This window comes from Molossus molossus, unplaced genomic scaffold (genome assembly GCF_014108415.1).
Source record: "Molossus molossus isolate mMolMol1 unplaced genomic scaffold, mMolMol1.p scaffold_m16_p_2, whole genome shotgun sequence".
In the NCBI taxonomy this organism is placed as follows: domain Eukaryota; kingdom Metazoa; phylum Chordata; class Mammalia; order Chiroptera; family Molossidae; genus Molossus; species Molossus molossus.
In genome coordinates, this window is record NW_023425355.1 from 117,037,926 (window position 1) to 117,061,518 (window position 23,593).

The following is a 23,593-nucleotide window of genomic DNA, read 5'->3' on the forward strand; positions in this document are numbered from 1 at the left end:
TCAGATTTTAAAATAGTAAAGAAGCCCTACGAGAACTATTAGACTTGATTAGAAGAGCAAACATAAGATAAATACCAGAAGGAGAAGAGAGGGAGAACAGGGCAGTGAGTTTATTTAAAGAAAAAAAAATAGCTGAGAACTTCCCAAATCTGGGGAAGGAATGTATCTATAAGTTCATGTAGCTGATAGAACATCTTATTATCTCAACACAAAAAGACCCTCTCCAAGACAAATTATAATAAAATCACCAAAAGTCAATGACACAGAAAGAATTTTAAAGGCAGCCAGTGAAAAGAAGTCAGTAAACTATAAAGGAATCCCCCACTTAGGCTATCAGCAAATTTCTCAGAAGAAGCTCTACTCTACAAACCAGGAGAGAATGACATATTCTATGTAGCAAAATATAAAACTGTCAGATAAGAATACTCTATCTGGCAAAGTTATCCTTCAGATAAAGAGAAATAAAGGCTCTCCCAGATAAACAGAAGTCAAGGGAGTTCACCACCACTACACCTGCCTTGCAAGAAATATTTCAAGGAGCTCTTTAAGCTGAAACAAAAAAGTGAACGTACACAAAACTTGATCAAGGTGATAAATTGAATTAGAAAACTTTAACCCTATTTTAGAATTGTTAATTAAACAATTATAGCATAATAGTTAAAGAAAAGAGCATTAAAAATAACTATGACTACTATAATTCAGTAAAATTTATAGCAGAAAGACATAATTTGTGACATCAAAAATATAAATTTGGAAGAGTAAAAAAATAGAACTATTACAGGAAAATAAAAATACATTTCTATCAGCAAAAGAAGGACTGTTTTATCCATTAAATGTATGATGTAACATTCATGATAACCACAATAAAATATCTAGATTAGAGACACAAAAGAAAAAGGGGAAATCACCAGGGAAAACCACCAACTTACAAAGGTAGACAGAAACAGAAGGAAAAAGAAACAATGGAGAGACAAATAAGAAGAAGGCAAAATGTAAAATGGCAGTAGTAAATCTTTACATATCAACAATCACAATGAATATAAATGAATTAAACTCACCAATAAAGTGGCACAGAGTGGCTGAATGGATTAAAAACAAAAACAAAAAACATGGCCCGCTAGTGTGCTCAGTGGATTGAGCGTCTTCCCATGGACTGAGAGGTCCTGGTTTGATTCCTGGTCAGGGCACATGCCCTGGTTGTGGGCTTAATCCCCAGTAGGGGGTGTGCAGGAGGCAGCCGATCAATGTTTCTCACATTGATGTTTCTATCTCTTCCTCTCCTCTAAAAAATCAATAAAAACATTTTTTTAAAAGTGACATAACTATATGCTGCCTACAGAAGACTCTTTTTCAGCTCTAGAGATACACATAGCCCCAAAGTGAAGGGATAGATGATATTCCAATCAAGCAGAAATAAAAAAAAAATGAGCTTAGCCATACTTATATCAGATAAAATAGATGTCAAGTCAAAAAATGATAACAAGAGACAAAGAAGGTCATTATATAATTATAAAGATGTCAATACATCAAGAAGATACAATAATTAAATACCTTCACTCTCAAAACCAAACATGAAAATATATTAAGCAAATATGAACAAATCTTAAGGGAAAAATTAGCATTTCAATACTAGGGGATTTCAATACCCACTATCAGCAACAGATATATTATCCAGACAGGAAATAAACATAAAAACATTAAATTTGAACTATACTTTAAAAAAAATAGACTTAACAGACATATAAAAATATTCCATCCAGCCTGGCCGGAGTGGCTCAGTGGTTGAGCATCGACCCATGCACCAAGAGGTGTCCAGTTCGATTCCCAGTCAGGGCACCATGCCCAGGTTGTGGGTTAAATACCCAGTGGGGGGCATGTTAGAGGTGGCCAGTCAATGTTCTCTCTCATTGCTGTTTCTACCTCTCTCTCCCTTTCCCTTCTTCTCTCTCTAAAAATCAATAAAAGAAAAACAAATTTTTAAATATTCCATCCCAAAATCAAATACACATTCTTCACAAAAGCACATAGAAAATTCTCCAGGATAAATTATATGATAGGACACAAAACAAATCTTAGCACATTTAAGAAGATGAAATCATACCAACTATGTTTTTGACCATCATAGTATAAAATCAGAAATCTACAACCAAAGGAAAGTGAGATCTACAAATATGTGGCAACTAAACAACATACTTCTTTCTAAACAACCAATGGGTCAAAGAAAAAATCAAAATGGAAATGAAACTACAACAAATCAAATCATGTAGGATGCAGCCAAAGCATTTCTGAGAGGAAAATTTATAGCAGTAAATATATATATTAAGAAATTATAGCTCAAATAAATGACCTAACTTTCCACCTGAGGGAGTCAGAAAAAGAAGAACAAGTTAAGTTCAGAAGAACAAGTTAAGTTCAGAGTTAGCAGAAGGAAGGATTTAATTCTAGGCTGTTATGCTATGGTCACCCTTGCACTCTCCTATGGTTCTTCAAACCAGTAAGACTATTTTCATTTAAGCCTTCCCCCAACTCTAGTATGATGCACACTAAAACCTGCCCTTAGGCAAAACCAAAGAAACCCCGATGACTTACCTAGTGTATTTGCTCTCTTCTAAGTGATGACTGCCCTCCAGTATCTGCCAGCTTTTTTATCACTCTCCAAGGCCTTCAGGAAGTTGTTTTTTAATATTTTTTCAAGGTATAGTTTTCTGTGGAAGGTTGTTAACACAAGACCTGTGGCCATTATCAGAAGGCTAGTGAAGGATGAGCCAGAAGTTGGAGGAGTCCAGGCATTTCCTAGACAACTGTAGATTTCACCTCTACAAGCCCTCAGTTCTTGGGCTTGAGTTTTTATGAATGGGATGGGGGATGAAGGAGAACAAAAAGCAGTGAGATCAGCCAAAGCAGACTGAAGAAATAATTCATGTCCAAGATGCTGATAACTATATTTATATCCATTCATACATTAAAAATTATTGTAAAATTTACTGGCTTAAAACAACAATAAACTTGTATCATCCTTCACAATGTCTGTGGGTCAGGGATTTGGGAGCAGCTTAGTTGACCAATTATGGCTTGCAGTCTCACATAAGGTTGCAGTCAGATACTCTCCAGGGCTTCAGTCATTTGAAGGCTTGACTGGGACTGGGAGATCCACTTCCATGGTGACCCACTCAGATGACTGGTGAGTTGGTAATGGTTGTTGGAAGATGCCTCTGTTCTTCCCCACATGGATCTCTCTATAGAGTTGCATGTGTGTTCTCATAATATGGTGGTTGGCTTCTTCCAGCGGAAGTGGTACAAGAGAGAGTAAAGTGGAAGTGACAATATATTTTATGACCTAACTTCAGAAGACACACTTTTACTTCCATAGTATCCTATTGGTCACACAGGTAAGCCCTATTAAATGTGGGAAGGGAGTATACGAGGACATAGATACCAAGAGGTATGGCTCACTGGTGGCCAGTTTGAAGGACAGCCTCTAAAGCATCTAAAATATTTTATGTTGGAGAATCATTCAATGATCTTCAAAACAAGACATGCACAGTGTTGTAGATAATGCAGATAGGTTTGGTCAACTTGTATTCAACCCTTTCTATCATGCAGAAAATGAGAGACTTACAAACTACATTTTCTAGAATCCACTAGAGCTACAGTTGGTTTGTGGTAAAGGTGTGGTGGCAGGACAGGAGTAAGGAAGTTGGTTTTGGTATTGGGAAAATGGATCATGTAATGACCCACAAGGTCCAGGATAAGTCTTAAAATAAATGTGGAGAGTAATAGGGCTGATAAATTGAAAGAATATAGTGAAAGGCTAATGATCCTAATGTGGTTGAAGAATGAGTGTAAAAAATATAAAGATGCACTTTTTTTACACTTTAATATCTCTAAAATGGGAAGTGTCTTACAATCAATGACATCTTTTTTAGTCAAAGTACTGGGGGGAAATAGATGACAGACTCAAATAGTAATTAAAGAGGATACAATGAAAGGATTATTTATAATGGTGCGCACATGGTAAAAGGAATTTAATAAGGGTTTTAAAGCACTTCAAAGCTAGCAGCATACTACCATAGGCCTGAAGGGCAAGGAGAGGCAGTGATTACTGGAACCCAGAGAGAACTATACGTAGAGTTTTAGGATAGACCAGCCAAGAGGAGCTGTGGCAGAGGAACATAGCCTTTAACAACCTTCAGCTCATCAGGAGGCAGGATGGGAAATAAATACTCTGAACTTTCTCTCTGTCTGCCCTCTAATCCCTGCTATTGGCTCCAGTTGGCCAAACTCAACTGAAAACCAGAGGACACAGGAGCAAAACACAAAGCAATATGGAAAATTGCAGAGAGTGAGCCTGGTGGGCAAACATAATATTAAGCACAGTTCATCCCTTTTACCCTCAGCATCTACTCTTTTCCTTTGAATAAAAATCTCATGTCATCCAGAGCAGATGTCAGCAAACTACAGCCCACAGACTGGCCTTCTGATTTTGTAATTAGTTATAATTGGAACACAGGCACACACACATTTTTTTATGTATTGTTTATGGTTGTGTTTGCTCTACAACAGCAAAGATGAATAGTCGCAACAGAGATTGCATGATCCACAAAACATGAACTATTTACTATGTTGCTGTTTAAGAAAATTTTCTGACTACTGTATCATTGCAGGGTAACACCAGTTCTGTCATATTCTCTATACCAATGTTTCTTAAAGTTTACTGCACTTGAAAATCAACTAAGAATCTTGTTATAATGAATATGCAGCTTCAGTGAGTGTAGGTTGTGGGCCAACATTCTTTGTTTTCAGCAAGCTCCCAGGTGATGCTAATGCTGCTGATTCATAAATTACACTTTGAGAAACAAGTCTACAGCTCATGACAAGCACAGAATTTCTATCTGGGGTGCAGTTTGGTGAAATACAAAGAGCGTGTACTTTGGGATCTGAATTGGGGAGCCCAATGTGGAGTGAGGCTCCATTACATACTAGCTGGGTAAATTTGGGCAAGTTACTTAACCTTTCTGAGACTCATGTCTTTTATGTGCTTTGTCTTTTTTAAACTCAGCTAATAAATTAGGTCACAATTTGTAAAGCACCCAATGCATAGTAGGTACTCAATAAATGTCACTTTTGGTCCCTTCTCTTGTCACTACCAGTGATCTATTGAGGGAAGAGCAAAGAGAGTGATGGTGCTAGGGTTCAGATTTACAGGAAGATAAGTGACCAAAAACCAAAACGAGGTCATATTCAATTGTTGAACATCAACAAGTTGCTCAACATCATCCTAGCCGTAGAAACAGAAAACAGACACTCATCCAATCTGTGTGTCAATTCAGCAAATATGTTTTTCCTCCAAAGACAAATAAGTATGAAAACAGGAGAACTAGGTTATATACAATCAGTCTTTAAAGATATACAACCCCTCTTCAAGTTCTCAGAAATAACTTGTAATGGAACACGTTAGATATTAGGAAAATGAATTTATTGAAAAAAAAAAACATTATACTATGCAGCAAGTACAGTGTGACACAAAGCTTTGAACTGGTGTAATATATTCCATACAGAAGCTTAGAAGTAAGCATGGTAAGTATTTAAGTATTGCCACTACTTTTGCACTAAACATGGTAAGATGGTAAATAGGAACAGTCCTTTGTACTCAATAATAAAACCAAGAAAAATAGCAAAATGAATGCAAAGCTTCCCTCATCTCCAGAGAAGTTTAAAAGTATTGTTATTGTTTCTTAGAGTTATTCCATTCTTTTCTCTCTCTTTACCTAAAAACAAAGATACTGTATCATACACTTAAAGATTTGTTAAGAAGGTAAATCTCATGTCAGTTGCTCTTATCACAACAACAAAACAAAGGGAGCTATCAAGTCACAAAAAGACATGGAGGAACCTTAAGTGCATATTGATAAGTAAAAAAAGCAAGTAGGAAAAGTCTACATACTGTATGATTCCAAAAATATGACATTCTGAGAAAAGTCAAAGCTATAGAAACAGCAAAAAGATTAATGGTTACCAGGGATTCAAACACAGATTTTTAGAACAGTGAAACTACTCTGTGTGATAATGCAATTATGGATACATATTATGTATTACCCATAGAACTGTAAAACATCAAGAATGAACCATAATATAAGCTCTGAACTTTAGTTTATAATAACATCCCGATATTGGTCCATGCAAGATATCAATAATAAGAGAAACTCACTGTGGAGAGGGTAGTTGTTTTAGTATATGGGGACTCTCTGTACTTTCTGCTCAATTTTTTCATAAACCTAATGCTGCTCTAAGAAATAAAGTCTATTAATTTAAAAACAATCAAACACAGAGACCACCTTTCTATCATAGCATGAGTTGAGAAGAATAAATTGGCATCCAAGGCAGGTGGGTACCAGGGACAAAGCAGAAATGAAAATACTCATGTGTGGGTAAACAAGCCTTTGGCAGAGTTTGGAAGATTGCCCCTCTTATTTCTTCCCAGGAGAGCCCCATTCTAATGTCCCAGGGAATCAGTGATCCTTAACTGTTCTTAGGATTTTGAAAGAGTGTTTTTCTTTTCTAGCTCACTATACCCTTGGACTTATCTTCAGGCCCAGAGAAAAACAGCTTGCCTGTGACAACTACTTTCAATCCAGGAATGGAGACCGAGTGCAGAATTGGGCCAATTCTTATTCTGATAATGTGGTACTCCTCACATGTTCTTGAAAATTTTATTTGTACATTTATTTTGAAGAACACTGCAATGGAGACAAACTACATTTTCCCTTTGTACTTACCAATTCACATCTGGCTCAAATTGTGTACCCCATTCAACAAAACAACAGGCCTGCCTCTAATCAGACCTGTATTTTTCAGAATTTATCAACCATGGATTGCTCTTTAGGCATGGGGTCTCCTCTTCACTTATATACTCAAGCAGACATTATTTCTTCCTGCTAATACCAGAGTCTTCTTGAGAGGAGTTCTCCACCTCATTGCCTTTTTAGAAATGTTTAGTACCCCTAATAATTTGGCACCTGGGGAAAGGTCAGGGCAATACTTCTTACCCACAACTGCATCCTGGCTCTGTGCATTTAGATGTTTTGCAAAGAGGTAATGCTAACAGAGCTGGCTTTGAAGGTGACAGAATTGGTAATAGTTCCTTTAATGCATGTGGAAAAAGCATTAAGGGCATCCCCTATAGTTCTGGTGTGCACCCCATATGTCAGGAATTAAGAAGAACCAATTAATTGAAAGTGATGAGGAAGGTCAAAAGCGAGAAGATTCAGGAGAGTCTTCATTTCTTTTTCTTCACATCATATGAAAGCTAATGACCTCTCTTCGAAAATTTCCATTTATAAATAATGAATACTAGGAAAGGACAAAAAATAAAATATATTCCCAACCACTAATCACTCTAACTGTAATTCAACCATAAATGATTGACATAAACTGTTTTGTAATGGAATGGATACTTTCCTTGTTTCCAAATGAGAAATATTTAAAAACAAGTTTTACTGTGGGGACTCATCAATTTCCATGGATTTACACAAAGAAGTTTCAACTTTCTGAAGACAAAATAAACTGTTGGTTAAGCAAGGAAAAAAAAAAAGTTTGGAAGGAACAATCAGATTCCTTCCCCAAAGTAAGTGGACTGAATAATAAAGGGGTAAAAATAAAATTTTGGATTCAAACATATCTAGTTTTGGCCCATCTTTCAGGGAACATTTTTTTCCCTCAGCAAATGTCAATGATTTAAACTTTTGCTTGAACTATTATAATGACATATTTTACTTGTTTTCTGTATTAATTTCATCCTCATTTAGAGAAAAAAGGAAAGTTAAATAGAGACAAGTCTCTTCTTGTGCAGAAAAAGTGGAGAAAAAAGTAGAATTTTCTACTCTATATGCATGTTTTGTCATTTATAGGCAATACTAAAAATATTCTACTCCTTTTTTCCAACATGAAAGGAACCCTCTACCAGAACATTTTGATAGATTCTAGTAAGGTAAGTGAATTACAACTGATAATCTCTGAAACTCTATGCTGTCCTCACAGTGACAATAGTAGTTTGTATTTCTATGGAATCTGTTTTGACAGATTGCTAAATTTCCTTCTGTAAATAAAAAGCATTATTCTGAACAGTATCCCTGTGAGGAAGGTAGATAGATCTCCCAGACATAGGTCATGGAAAGAGATGGACATTACATTGGAAGAGGGTGTTAAGGGGAGGGGAAGAAAGGTAGTTTGCTTGAAAGTTTCATAATCTGTTGACAAAAACTGACCACAACTTTCCTCTCCATGAAATTAATTAATTTTTATAGTATTTATTATCTAATTAGGTGAAGTAGGAAATTCCTACTTCAAATAAATAAATGAACTACACCCTAAAATCAAATAAATGACTAACATCCACAATGGGTAACACAGCACAAAATAATTTTTTTTTTTTTTTTTTTTTTGCTGTACATTGGAGACCGATTCATTGTACATAGAATTCTTAACATCTAACCAAGCATCCAGGAAAAGAGAGGCCTAAAGATTATTAACCACAGAGTGCTATAAGTAGCTCACTAATAATGAATGACCTTTTTATTTCCCCATAGTTGTTTAAAATTTACAAAGCATATTTACATATATTCCCTCATGTAATATCTTTAGTTACTCCAAGGTAGCCTGATTATTCTTGTTTTACATGAAGGGCTAGATTGGATAATTAACTTGACTGAGGTCACATGGTTGGTAAACAGTCAAGTCAAAACTTGAACTAATGTTATCCAAATCTAAGGTTAGGCTTCTTCCACCTCACCATGGTTGCCTTGCAATTAATGATGTCCAGGTCAGTCAAATCCAATCTGCCATTATGACGTAGAGTTGGTCCAAATAAGATAGTCCGTATAATTTGTCCTCTAATGCAGTGTTTCTCAAACTGTGATCCATTTGTATTAGAATCATGTGAGATGCTTTAGAATCATGATGGAGATTCCTGAAGATTTTGTTTAGTATGTTTGGAGCAATGCTCTGAAATCAATGTATTGAATTTATACTCCAGATAATTCAAATAATCCTTTGGAATTCTTGGTGTGGCCCAATTTCCATGCCTATTGTTTAAATCTTACAGATCCAATTTTTGTTATAGTTTTGCCTGTGTCAACTTCCTCCTCCTATCTGTTTTCTTTAATTTCAAAGGCCATAAATTACTCCATTGTAGAAAGAAAACCCTTCTGCCAACTTCTAAAGGCAATGCTCTGTTTAATGTGAAACAGCTATGTGGAAGAAAAAACAAACATTGATCACAGCCCAAAATGCCATAGACTTTCACACTGAAGTGCTTCCATGACTTGATATTTCAATACACTTTGCTTGTAAAAGTGGGATTTCCTGTTATTTCTTCCACTGCTTTCTCCTTCCCCAGCAGATATAAACCTCGAGGAAGCAGGTGATAATGGGGTTTATTTATATCACTGTGAATCAGGTGGGTTCAATTTATCTGCTAGTTACTTAAGAACTTAATGATCATTGGTCATATATTTGTGTACATTTCTTAAGGAAAAGAAGGCCGAAAATATGAGGTCCCATCAAAATATCTTTGTTTTTGTGACCTGGAAACATTCTGATAACTCCAGGGACAGTAACAACATAAGTAAAATGAGAACTTATAGACTGAATCTTCCACATGTCCTACAGGTACTATTTACACAATGAATTGATCAAGTCAGGCTTTTAAGCTTGTCCATGTCCCATTACACTTTGTTTGATTCAACTGAGGCAAAATTGAGGACTGAGATCTCTAAACAAGGAGGAGGATGCTCCAGGCAAGGCTGTGGTCTCTTCTGAGAAGCAGATATGCTGGGCTGAAGAGCACACTCAGTGGTTTTATGTATGCCAACACAGGAATGAAGTGTCTAGGGTTGTAAATACAGTGCTTACAGAAAGCTTTCTTTTAAAAGACCAATCAGGTCCTGGCTGGTTTGGCCCAGTGGTTGGAGCATTGGCCCGAGGACCAAAGAGTTTCGGGTTTGATTCCGGTCAAGGGCACGCACCTCCATTGCAGTTTGGTCCTCGGCCCTGGTCAGGGTCGTGCGGGAGGCACCAGTCAATGCGTCTCTTTCACATTGATATTTCTCTCTCTCTCTCTCTCTCTCTCTCTCTCTCTCTCTCTCTCCTTCCCACTCTGTCTGAAAATGAATGAAAAAATATTCTCAGGTGAGGATTAAAAAATATATAAATAAAATACTAATCAGTAAACATATTCAGAGATGTTTCTTGATCTGTGTAGGCTTCACTTATCTGTTAGTTGGAAGTTAGAAACAGTGATATCTCTCTCTCTCTAAAGATGCCTACTGGTCTAACATTTTATGATGTTAGTTTTTTTCTGTTTGTTTTTACTTATTCCATCAATAAATTTTCAGTTACTCACTACACCATGAACTAAGCACAGGGAATATAGCTGTTAATAAACGTAAATACTGCCTCTGTCCTTATTCTAGGGATGTGTGGTGGCAAGGGAACAAACAGAGGCATTGAATGGTTCACTACATGAATAATTTATTATAACTGTGAAATAGAGGCAGGCTGTTGTGACCTAGTCAGGTAGAGGATGATGAGGGGCACTCTCCCTGAGCAGGTAACAGTTAAACCTGGATGATTAATGGGAATCAGACTGATGAGAGAAGGAGCAAGAAGATTCCTTGCAAAGGTCATGAGATGATAGAGCCTGACACATTTGAGAAGCAGAAAAGTGCACTGTGTGACTAAAGGGAAGAGGAGGGGAGGTGTGGCTTGGGACAAGTGGAGAGAAGGCAGCAACCATTATATGCAGGGTCTGGCAGGCCGTGAGCAAGAATTTGGACTTTATTCTGAGGGCAATGAAAAGCCACAGAGGGTTTTTTAAGCATGATCCAATTTGCATTTTTTAAAAATAGAACACTCAGGAAATGGACAGATAGATAAGCACATACAACTAATGGGAGAAGTTGAATTTAAGTGGTAGGTATAAGAATGTTTACTGTCAAATCATTTTAACTTTTCTGTATGTTTAAACATTTAAAAATAACATGTTGGGAAAATCTGACACAGTATGAAGAATGGATTGATGGAGAACAAGAGTAGCTGCATAGATAGCAGCCAGGAGACTTGTAATAACCATAGAAAGGGGTGATGGTGGCTTGGATTAGGGTGATGGCATGGAGATGGCAAGAATTGGACAAGGTTTTGAGATATTTAGGAGGTAGAGTCAATATGATTTCCTGATTAAGTTTGCCTCAAGGCAAGGGAGAAGCATAAATCAAAGATTATTACCCAGTACCAAGTTAGTGTAACTGAGTGGATGATGGTACCAGGTACTGAGTCAGGATATACTGGTGGAGAAAGACATGGGTACAAGAGAGAAGGTAGAGTGAAGAGTTCAGTTTTGAATATGTTGAAAACATGAGTTATTATGGTAGAGATGTCATATAGGCAGTTGGGTATGGGTCCAGGTCTGAAAGAAAGGGTCTGGGTTTGAGATGTGAGTTTGAAGTCATGAACATATAAATGGTCATCAAACCATGAAAACACAGTACATGATAATGCCTCAGAGGGTATAGAAAGTGAGGAAGAAAGGACAAGCAGCAAAGAAACCAATATTTAACATTTAACAATCTTTAAGACAGAAGGAGAGGGAGCAACTAATGAAACAGAAACATTTGGCACATATATGACGGAAGGCCTCTATTGATGGGCTTTGTAGTCGCTTCCAATCTTTCGCAATGAATGCCCTCTGTGTACTCATTTCTCACATATGTATCTATCTCTGTAGGATAACTACCCCAGAGTGAAATTGCTACATTTTACACACACACACACACACACACACACACGCACGCACCATTTTGAATCTCAAAGTATTTATTTTTGACAAACAAAAAAAGACTGCTTAGATAGAAAAGCCACCAAACATAGACAACTTAGTTAACCATATTTCATATGGCATTTGATAAGACTGACTAAATAAACTTGATATGTCCCTATAATGTAATACCCTGCAGCCATAAAAAAAAATGAAGCTGTCGATATATTCTGATATGCAAGGGAAGGAAGACTTACTTTTCACAATTTTGAACTATTTGAATTTTGTATCATTTGCATGTATTACTAATATTTAAAAAATGTTCTTTGTACTTCTACACCAAATAGCGACTTAAAGATTAATTTACCTTTTATTTTCTGAGAGCAACACCAACAGATTTCTGCAAGACTTCTGTATAGGTGGGTTTTGCACCATGGAAATACCCAGTTAGAGGTTGGTTTTTACAAAATCATGATACAGAGAATTTCTCTAAATGTGGCAAATATCTGAACACAATGTTCATGTTTGTCTTGAGTTCAAGTTATAAACTGTGGACTTTATTACTTTGACACTTCCATTATTAGTGTATAAATCCACTTTATTTTTCTACTTTAGAGATGTCTCCGGACTTTACCATTACTATCTTCTCACCTTCCCTAGAAATGTTATTGAAGACAGAATGAATCATATCAAGTCTGATGACAATTGATTTTTCCAATATAAAAAGTAGTGATGATCTTACATATTTTGTTTCTATTTTTAAGAAAAGTAACATAGGGATATGAATGTGAGTTGTTTTAAAAATGTACCATATGTACTAAGCTATACTAGACTACTAACTTCAATTTTCTAGAATTAGTCTATTTTGAATAATATTAAAAATGGATTCCTTATTCTCTTACTAAGAATAATGCTAAATATATTCATAAATCTGTTTCCAAAATTCAAGGAAAATTTTAGAGTATGGAAAATAAGCTAGAATAAACTTGAAGATGATTCTAGTTTTCCTAGTACTAAAATTCAGTTTCTATCCTTTTAAAGATTGTATATGAATTCAAATGAAAAAATGAGCTGAGGGGATAAAATATGACTCCAGAAAAAGACTAGGCCAGGTATGTTCACAGTCAAATAATCAAACTCTGCTCCGTTTTCCTTCATCTATGTGCTCCTGTCCACCATATAAGTATAGAGTCATGCCAAAGACTTTAGTAGAAAGAACATAGGCCTAGGAGTCACACAGTGGATTTAAATCTGAATACAGTCACAGCTTCTGTGGATCCTTGGAAAGTCATTTCAGCTCTCTGGGTTCAGATTTGGAATCTGCAAAATGAGAAACCACATCTGAGGCAAGGTTCAGCTTTTACAACCTTTGCATCTAAGTTTGGTGGCTTAAGCATCTGGAATTCCAGGTGACAGAAAGTATGACAGATTTAACTATTGGCCATAATTTTATATTCATTCCTTCCCATATCCTCACTCTTGTCATGATTTCATTATGAGCAGAATGTATTTCCCTGCTTCTTGATTTTTGGTTGGGCCATGCGACTTCCTTTGACCAATGGAATATCAATAGACATAATGCAAGCAAGGCTCAAAATGTGCATTGTTTCTTTTTACCTTTCAGTTAATGGATTAGAACATTTTATAAAATACATGTTAACAACAGAGCTCTCTAATAGCTAGGTCATAACTAGGATGATCCTACATCCCAATTTTCCCAGGTCAATCCTGTTGTTCTGGTGTAGTGATTTAGCTCCCTTCACTATCAAAAGTGGGCTTATGTATGTATGTATGTATGTATGTATGTATGTATGTATGTATTTTGTGGTTCTTGCCCCTAGCGGGAACCGAACCTAAGACCCTCTGGTCTGCAGGCCGACACTCAACCGCTGAGCCAAACTGGCCAGGGCTAAAAGTGGGCTGATTTAAATAATAAATGATATAGTCACCACAGAAAAACTTGAAAACTTACTTGGGTAAGCCACAAGATTGCTAAAATAACACGGCCACCCTCTGGTCCCAGCAACCATCTCCATATGCCTTCTTTAGATCATGGGGATTCCCAGGGTGAGAAAAGGGTACCCAGTATCCCTTCTTCTTACTCTTCAAGTGATCTACATTCTGAGTGGCCCCATTTTTCCTCAAACTATTTTAGGAAACTTAAAGTAACTAATAACTAGAAAATGTTTGGGATTCACAATCTCTACTGTAGTGTCAAGTAAGCTTATAGTATAAAGCCTTTGAATCATTGTACAATTTTCTTGTTGACAGAACAATGTGATACACTTTCTATCATTAATCCTGAAGGCCCTGGACACTGGATATATAGAGGTACATGCTTTTTTAGACTCTCAGCAAGACCCTAAATGTTCATCACACTGATATCTCTCCCCTCATGTCCTAATGCCCTCAAGTGAGAAATGCCAGGGAAAAGGAATCTCAGGGCTCAAGCCTGCTGCTGGTAGAAAATGGCAGCGAAAAAGTCCCAGGAGGACTCATTTTGGAAAATGGTAGTTTCAGAGCCGACGCTTCCCCATGCTGGAACGAAGCATGAGTATACCCTCTACGGAAGTCCCAGGATTGTCAGCCATCTTCTGCCAAAGGCGTTGCTCTTCTCCCTGAGAGTCCATCCAATCCACAGTCTTCCCATGGCTCACACCTAAAGAAGGGAAAGAGGAATATTACTCTTCACAGATGAAATGTTTTGGTCTTCTGGAAGACACCTGTTAACCTCTGAGGGGGCCTTTTGACCACAGAGCCCTTCACTGGCTTGTTCTCACTTACCATATCTATTGAGTGATGTTAGAATAAAATAATCTTTTGCAGGCTGCACTACACTCTTCTGCCTAGATGATGAGAAACAATCAGGATGGCCATAATATCTCTTTTGTTCCCCCATTGTAGTAGTTTAGCAGAGAGCTGGTTCATATGGACTAAGTTAACATGACAGAATAAAAGGCTGAACTGGGCTCTGTGGCTCTTCCTTTCTAACAAGGCCAGTTTTCTTACCTGGGAAGTTTTCATTTTAGTGGTGTAGATATTCTTGGCTTTCCTTAATCTATAAATAAGTAGAGCATCATAGGGGTGAGGTCATCCTCAACAGGAATGTTGATCATGATACATGTAGAACATCTATGTCTGGCCTAAGCTATGAGATAAGGAGAGTTTGGGGTCTGCATGTGCTCCATTACTATAATTTCTCTCCTAATTTTCCCTGTTATAGTTGTGTCTTATGGCACCAGTGATGTGTTTTCATGCCCGTTTGAAAAAACATTAGATGTTATTATCTTAGGGAAAAAATTATGTCCTTTCAACTAGAGTAATGGCTACAAATTCTGGACAGAAATGAGAAGAGGATGAAGTAAAGCTGGTCTCAGAAGTTCTTCTCTCCCCTATCAGAAGACTATGTTGTCTGGTCATCCTCTCTTGAGCAAAACCTGAAGTAAGGCCCAAGAGGAAGTTAAAATTTACTTAGACTAAAGTGCAAAATATATTTTGTGGAAAGAATAAAAATAAAAATTATACATCCCAAACTTCTAGTTGAAGGATACAAAATTATGTAGTAGTATATTTATTTTTAAAATGAACAGATCCTTGGTTAAAGGCATGGAACATCTTGTGAAATTTCAGGAGTCAAATAAGTTAAAACTACATATATACCTATGACATATTACACCTTCAGTAACCGTTCCCCAGCCCCATGCATAGTCACAGACCATCTCAGGGTCCCTGAGTCACTCACCACTTCCAGAATTCAAACGAACTCCTCCCAGAAAGATGTTGCTGGATAAGGCCTCCTTGTCCCAGATGGTAAGTTCTAGGCAAACATTCTTTATATCCTGGGGATGCAGGCCACTGAACGTGAAAGTATGATTCCACTGAGGGTTAACACTCTTTTTTATTACCAGAGTTTTATGCTTGGTGGCTTTGCTATCATCAGGGAGCAGGTAGCTGCGGGAGAAAATGCAAACTATCAGTGAGACAATAGGTAGAAAATGGCATCCTTGAATAGTCATTTCAAATTCCTATAATTCCTGGTTTGTGTGTGTGTGTGTGTGTGTGTGTGTGTGTGTGATATGTATGTTGGATTTTCTCTCCCAGGTTCTTATATGCTTAAATTTGGATTTATTTAGTGAGGTGGTTTATTATTTATTTTAAGTGGGGCATTAGTAAAACGCCAACATGCTCTCTTTTAATCCAATTAGGCCTTTCCTCATCTTGAAATGAAAATACCTCCTGTAGTAGACACTGTTTAATGTCTTTACTATCATATTTGGCCAACCTCTAAGCTGACTTGAAGCCAGGCGGGGCAGTACCCATCTCAGGAGCCTGTGTCTCTTGGCTTTCACAGTTATGGACTTTATCTGGTACAGTATGAGCTGAATCAGCTTGTGTGCAGAGAGTCCTGGGATTATTAGGGATTTAATGTTTCTGGGAGCAACATTCCACCAGTGAATTTTGGAAATTGGTGGGTGAGTCCCGCAGCTTCCCTGTCTCTCGAAGGGATAATCTTAAGATACATTCTAGAGTTCCTTGTTGTTTTCCCCAGTGGAATTGAGCCCCAATTGCCCACAGTTAGTAAACTGCCTACTAACATATTTTTACAAGGTTCCCTCCCTCTCTTTCCCTGTCATTTTCTCATTCTTTCACTGGTGCTTCCTGGAATCTTTTCTCAAAAAAAAACCCTGTACTCTAGGCCTTCTCTACTATGGTGAAAACACTGTTTTTTGACCACAGTAGAGAATTGGGGTCCAGGTACCTGATGAACCAGGGAGAAGGCTTTAAGGAAGAAGACATGGGTATAGAATTAGTATATCAAACAAACATTAAAAAAATGCCAGAAAACAATTGACCATACAATAAAGAAGATACATTGCTCTACTTGAGATTTTATTTCATGTACTAAGTAGAGACTACTTATCTTCCAATATTCATCCTTTTCTTATTCTTCTCTTTAAAAATCTTTATTTATTTTTAGTTAGGATAAGATTGCCCAGAGTAAACACTAAATTTCCCAGCCTGCCTTACAGCTAGTATGGTCATGTGACTAAGTTCTGGCCAATAGAATATAAGAAGTAATTTTGTATGAAACTTCTGGGGAGTGTCTTGCCAGATAGAAATTGGCTGTCTTGTATCATGAGGTAGACACCAAAACAACATAGAAGAAACCTAGGTCCCTGATTATCATGATACTTCCACACCTGTCCTAGATACCTTGCCTTTAGTCTTTGTTTACATGCAAGAAAAACAAACAAACACTTTTGTATTATTTAAGCCATTGTTATGCTGGCTCACAGACAGAGCTAATATTATCTAATATATTTTATAATATTAAATTTTAAAGAAAGGTCTATTCTTGCTCTCTCCTGCTCTTAAAAAAAATCTGAGGTCCCTTTAAAATCATCTCAATGTTGAAGGGTAACTAGAGAGAAAATTTACTAGAAATTTACTGGATTTAAAAAAACAAAACAGAACAAGGATACTGTCCTTTGTTATCTCTGTTTCATAAATGTTCAACGTAATAAAGTGAAAACAGTTATAGGCCCCTGCAAGGCCATAATGAGGCATAGGCAGGGAGCCATTCCCTCATCCCACCAGACAGTAATGAGCAAAAGGCCTGCACCGGATGGTGGAGCTGGTGAGGCACATTACAATGATAAGATCCATATAAAGTATCTCACTAATATGAGAAAGCATGTAGAATAAATGGACCACAATTCAGGCACACCCACTTACCAGTGGGGAAGCATCACATAGCTGCTTCTGTTTATTATTGTCCTTATCAAAGATAGATCGTGTGAGGGTAAAGCCTTGACTCATTTCCTTGTGGGGAAAATTATATTTCTCAAAGAAGGATTAAGAAGAGGAACAATACTGCCATCTGACTCAAAGAATAAACCTCATGGGAATCTGTTTGGCCTCATGCGTTTTATGTCACTCCATGAGAGCAAGGACCATCTCTTATTTATGAAACTGTAGTACATACTTAATGGTTGGTTCATGTATGAATAGGTGTTTGTTTGGATGAATGAGAAACAGTCTTCTGATTCTAGTTCCTCTAGTCATGGGAGAAAATCTCAAATAGAAATCAAGAGATATTTATTGTTTGGGTTGCCTAGAATGGGCAAGAATGTCCATTTAAAGGGCTTGTATTCTCTCAAGAAACTGCCCTGTGCTCCATAAAGTGGGTACAAATTCCCAACAGGCAGTCACAGACCTTCTCCAAAGCATTCTCCAGTGGGTATCTCTCAGAGGATGCTCTGACAAATCTGCATTTTACTATTTCCTCTAAGAGACCAAAATCCCAAGTATCCAATATTGTTGTTGTTGCATATTGCCAGCACCAAATGATAACAAATCACAATAAAATTATATTAAACATAGAAAGTCATACTTTCTCCTCCCTCAAAAACTAAATTTCACAGAAAAATTTACCAGTCATGAAGGTGAGAGTGACAGAAAATCCTGAAATATGTGGGAAGCAGGCTGAAAACTAGTAAAAGCAATTCCCCTCTATATTCATAGTGTTTTAGATGGCAGAGCAAGCATTCAAGAGTAGCTCTTTTCTAGTACATTTCAATTAAGAAGAATATAGAAGCCTCACAGCCACCACTGTCTCATGGATCACAGACTATTTTATCTCCAATTAAGTATCATGTAATATTAAAACAAATTTACCCCTTTACAAAGCTATCAGAAGTGCCTCCTGACTTCACTGCTGTCAAATTCTTTGCCTCTTTGATGAACACTTCTAGTATTCCTCCAGAGAGTACAGGTGACTCCTTCTTTCCCCTTTTAAAAGTCTTCTTTCCTGCATGAGCCATCAAAATGAAAGAGAGGGAGAAAGGAGGGAGAGAGAGAGAAGGAGAATGGGGTGGGAGGGGGAGAGAGAGAGAGAGAGAGAGAGAGAGAGAGAGAGAGAGAGAGAGAAGAAGAAGAAGAAGAAGAAGAAGAAGAAGAAGAAGAAGAAGAAGAAGAAGAGAAGGAGGAGGGGGAGGGAAGGAGGAGATAGATCATGAGTTCCATTTAAAAAATTACCAAAAAAAAAAAAAATCTCTAAGATTTATTTCATTTGCTAATTGAATCAGGTCTTAATTTTATTGTATATTTTCCATGTATTAATTTAAATGTTTTTATGCCATTGGATTCCTTTTTGATAGGTCTTTCTTATTGGGAAAAAATTAATTTAAAACTTTAAGTACTGTTCTACAAAATATATATTTTCACAGGGCATAAAAGAATAAAACACATTAGATTCTACTAAAAAAGGAATAAAATGCAAAATATCCTGGGAGTTGCTTGCACCACATTCCTGCTCTCATTGGAAAACAACTACAATGAAAGCCACACACATGCACCAAGACTCCTAAAGAGAAAATTTCATAACTCCCTTGTTTGAAATTTTAGTCTTATAAATTGCTATCTCCATGCAGGGCCAGCTCTTTTTTTTTTTTAAATTCTCACCCGAGAAAATTTTTCCATGTTTTGTTCAGAAAGAATGGGAGGGAAAGAGAGGGAGAGAGAGAGAAACATTGATGTGAAAGGGACACATGGAGTGGCTGCCACCTGCATGACCCACCCAGGGCTGGGGACAAACTGCAACCAAGGTATATGCCCTTAGCGGGAACTGAACCCAGGTCTCTCTGGACCGCAGGCCAATGCTCTAACTGCTGAGCCAAACTGGCCAGGGCAGGGCCACCTCTTTATAAAGGCTATAGCCCAGGCACAATTACATTTTTGAGTGAGAGAAAACTGTTCCTACATCACATTTTTATTATAATGAAATGTGCTCAATATGAATAATAAGCACCACCACCACCTTTATTTAGTACAGTTTTAAGCAGTTTCATAAATGAACCTATTTAATCTTTGCAATATCCCTATGAAGTAAGGAAACTGAGGCTGAGAGTAAGTTACTTACACAGGGTCACAATGAAGAAGGTGATAGTGAATGGAAGGATAGAAGAAACTACCTATAGGAGTTGATGGGGCAAGAAGAATTTAAAAGTTGACTCCATCTAGATTTTTCCTCTACATTCTGTGTTCTAGATCAACTTCTTCCTCAAGATTTGCTGAGTAGGTGTGAATGTCATAAATCCATAAGACAGCTATCTTACCACCCCTCTCTGCAGAACCACCCCCCAAACCTAGAGAAGATCCTATGTCTCTGGGACTTCCAAGAAACAAGTGTTACCATTAAGGCTGGTTTCTCAGTATAAACTTAGAATCCAACACTGTTCTCCATATATAGTATATACTTCTCAACACTCCTCAAAAGCCAGTGACACCTAACTCTTTATATTTCATATGTGAAATGCAAAAGTAACACAGTCCAAACAATCACTGATCCCTATTCTCACACTTCCAGAACAGAATGTTCTTGATAAAGGCACTGATTTTTATTTTACCTTGATATTGTCCTGGTGGGAGCATCAGGTTCTCATCTGGAGGAATGTAACGTAAAACAACTGTCAGCTCTCCTTTGTATTGAAGGCCAATGTCAGCAGATAATTCCACCTGGCCAAGGGGAGACATGTGAAAAGAAAAAGTGAGAATGCTTGTTTTGTTATTTTGTAGCCCATGTTTGTACAACATTTACTTGGTGGCTTAAATGTTACAATCCATTCCCATTCAACTATGTTAGCACTTATTGGTTCAAGAGATGTCTTAGGTATGAAAAAAGAGAGGATGGAAACCCTATGAAAGCATTTACATATAACTTTTAACATTAAATTTAAAAGAATTTGAGAGGAGATGTGTAGCACATATTTGGTCAGTCAATAGATACTACATGCCTGTGATGCATTGAGGACTACTGGGCTGTCACTGAACATACATATAGTTTGCAGTATGAGGCAGGTATAAAGATGCCACTGAAAATAACCCCATAAGGTACTTCTTCCTGTCTGTCCTTGATGTCTCAAGGCTTTCCTAAGTGACTAAGAAGACGAAAGTAGGCAGTAATGCTTGATTCACATTGGACTGCCAGCCACCAATTATAATTCACATCATTAAAATCCAATGTGGAAGGAAGGGTGGGAAGAGATAAACCAAAGAACTTATTGTGCATATATGCATAACAAATAGACACAGACAATAATGTGGTGAAGGTGGGGGAGTGGGGAGGAGGGTGACAAGGGGGGAAAAAAGGAGGGACATCTGTAATCTGTAATACTTTCAACAATAAAGATAAATTTTTAAAAACTCAATGTGCAAAAACCGATTCACTCAAACATTGCTGATGGAAATGTAAAATGGTGTAGCCTTCAAAACAGTTTGGCAGTTTCTTAAAAGACTAAATATATAACTGCCATACAACCTAGCAATTGTAGTCTATGGCATTTATCCTCAAGAACTAAAAGATTATGTGCACATAAAGACCTATACTTTATTTGTAATAGTAATACACTGGAAACAACCTAGATGTTCTTCAAGGAGTGAATGATTCAACAAACTGTGATATATCTATACCATAGAATACTACTCAGCAGTAAAAAGGAATGACTACTGATACACTCAACAACTTGGATCTCTAAAAAATTATGCTAAGTTAAAAAAAAAAAGGCAGTCTCAAAATGATACATACTATACAATTCCATTTACAAGACATTCTTAACATGACAAAATAATACGTATGGAGAACAAATTAGTAGTTGCTAGATGTTATGAATGGGGGTGGCAGGAGGGAAGTGGGTGTGGTTATAAAAGAACATGATAGATTTTTTGATGATGGAACTGTTCTGTAACTTGGTTGTGTTGGATACACAAAGCTACATATGTGATAACATTGCACAGAAATAAACACACACACAAATGAAAACTGAGGAAATCTGAATAAAATTTGTAGATTATATCAATGTCAGTATCTTGACTGTGATATAGGAGGAAACTGGGGAATGGCTCTATAGGATCTCTCTGTATTATTTTATTAATTATAACTTCATGTTGATCTAAAATCATCCCCAAATAAAAAGTTTAAATTAAAAATATTAAATGTGAATCCAGAGCCTCTGTTCTGTAGGCTACCCACTTGAGTCAACTGAATTTTAACTTTTCATAATTAGGGTAAGAAAAGTAATGCACTTTCTAAAGATCTTTCTTCAGGAACCTGACTCCTGAGTACTGAGTCAAGGGTTAAGAACTGCTGTCTGCTGAAAGAGAAAAGACTAAAATAATTCAGAAACCTAAAAAGTCATAGCAAAACTAGAAGCTGTTCAAGCCTCAGCAAAAAGATAAAAAAAAAAGATCAAAAGGAATCCTTGACTGACCATCTTTCCTCTTGGAGGTGGTAAAACTTATTAGTAAGTGTGGGAAATCATTTAAGTATTTTATTCAAATATCTTACCAGGGACAAAGAGATTAGATGGTGAAACAGACTCTCCATCTAATATTTAATCTGATTATTTTAGAGCAAGTGCCTTGTAAAAGGACTTCTCATATTGTTTTGAAGTTTCAGTAAATTTTAGTTTATGTGAATGTCATAAATGGATATTATGGCAGATTGAAAGTTTCAATACATTTTTAAAACTGTAGCCAATAAAAAGTGGAGTGTTTTTGTCCTCTCTTTTTGGATCTAAATGGGCTATGTGATTGCTTTGACTGGTAGAATATGGCAGAAGTGACAATGTGCCAGTTTCTGGGCCTGGGTCTTAAGATTAACATCTTCTCCTTTCTCCCCTGGAATCGATATTCTTTGGATGTTCCCTCTGGGAACCCATGATAGAGGCCCAAGCAACATGTAGGTGTACCTATTATCAGGGCAGCCAACATCAAATGTGAGACAGCCAACTTGAACAACCAGACTAGTCAACTCTTAAGATAACTTCAGCCTTACTCTCCCGTCTGGCTACAACCACATGAGAGACTTTAAATGATAATCACCTAGGTGAGCCAAGTTTCCCCACTCTGGAAACAACTGAGATGTCTCTCAAGGAGTGAATGGTTAAACAAACTGTGATACAACTATACCCTAGAATACAATTCAGGAGAGATGTTTGGGTGGGAAAATACGTTGATAGGAAAAGGTGATATGTGCAGGTGTCACATACTAATTATAGTGTATTAGTAGGGAGCAAAACATGTATTATTGGGATTTATTAATGTTCCATTGTTTTTAGCTTAAATTAAAATATACTGGTGATTGCCTGGCTGGTGTGGCTCAGTGGATTGGGCATTGTCCCATGGACTGAGAGGTTCCAGTTCAATTTCTGGTCAGGGCACATGCCCAGGTTGTGGGATCGATCCCCAGCAGGGAGCATGCAGGAGGCAGCCGATCGATGTTTCTCTCACATCGATGTTTCTATCTCTCTATCCCTTCCTCTTTCTAAAAAAAAATCAATAAAACATTTTTTAACATATATACTGGTAACTTTATATAAATACAACCTTCAAATCTTTAGAAATAGGAAATAATAAACATGAAGTCTTGTAGCATCATAATCACATACAAAAGAATGTCAAAGGGAGAAGTCATCTTGCCCTGTGCATGTACCTAATGCTTGAGAGCATTTTTATTATTCTTGCAAGGAAATTTCAAGGTACCATGCTCTCCTTGTATACCACCATCCAATTCCTGCTCAGACAAAAGTAGCAGAATTCAATTCAACCAACACATGTGGAACGCCTTGTTGTAGTAATTCTTTTAAGGCATTTTGTCGAGTGGTGTGGGAACACCAACAGACAGACCTGCCTTTCAATAAATTTTCACTCTATTCAGGACACATATAGGAAGTAGGAGCTCTATTATTCTGTCTTTATTTAACTGATTTATCAGCTTAATCAATG

At 37.1% G+C, this 23,593-nt stretch overlaps 1 protein-coding gene across 2 annotated transcripts in view; it reads right to left on the minus strand.

The window, feature by feature from the left end:
- Positions 1-14,325: 14,325 nt before the first annotated feature.
- Positions 14,326-23,593, minus strand: part of SYTL5 (synaptotagmin like 5) — a 119,769-nt gene continuing 110,501 nt past the window's right edge. For both annotated transcript variants that reach the window (XM_036271460.1, XM_036271458.1), the window contains 4 exons: positions 20,218-20,326; positions 18,488-18,620; positions 15,552-15,760; positions 14,326-14,468 (listed from right to left, as the gene is read on the minus strand). In XM_036271460.1, coding sequence (XP_036127353.1) covers positions 14,326-14,468; positions 15,552-15,760; positions 18,488-18,620; positions 20,218-20,326 — 594 coding nt within the window. The remainder of the gene's footprint in view (positions 14,469-15,551; positions 15,761-18,487; positions 18,621-20,217; positions 20,327-23,593) is intronic.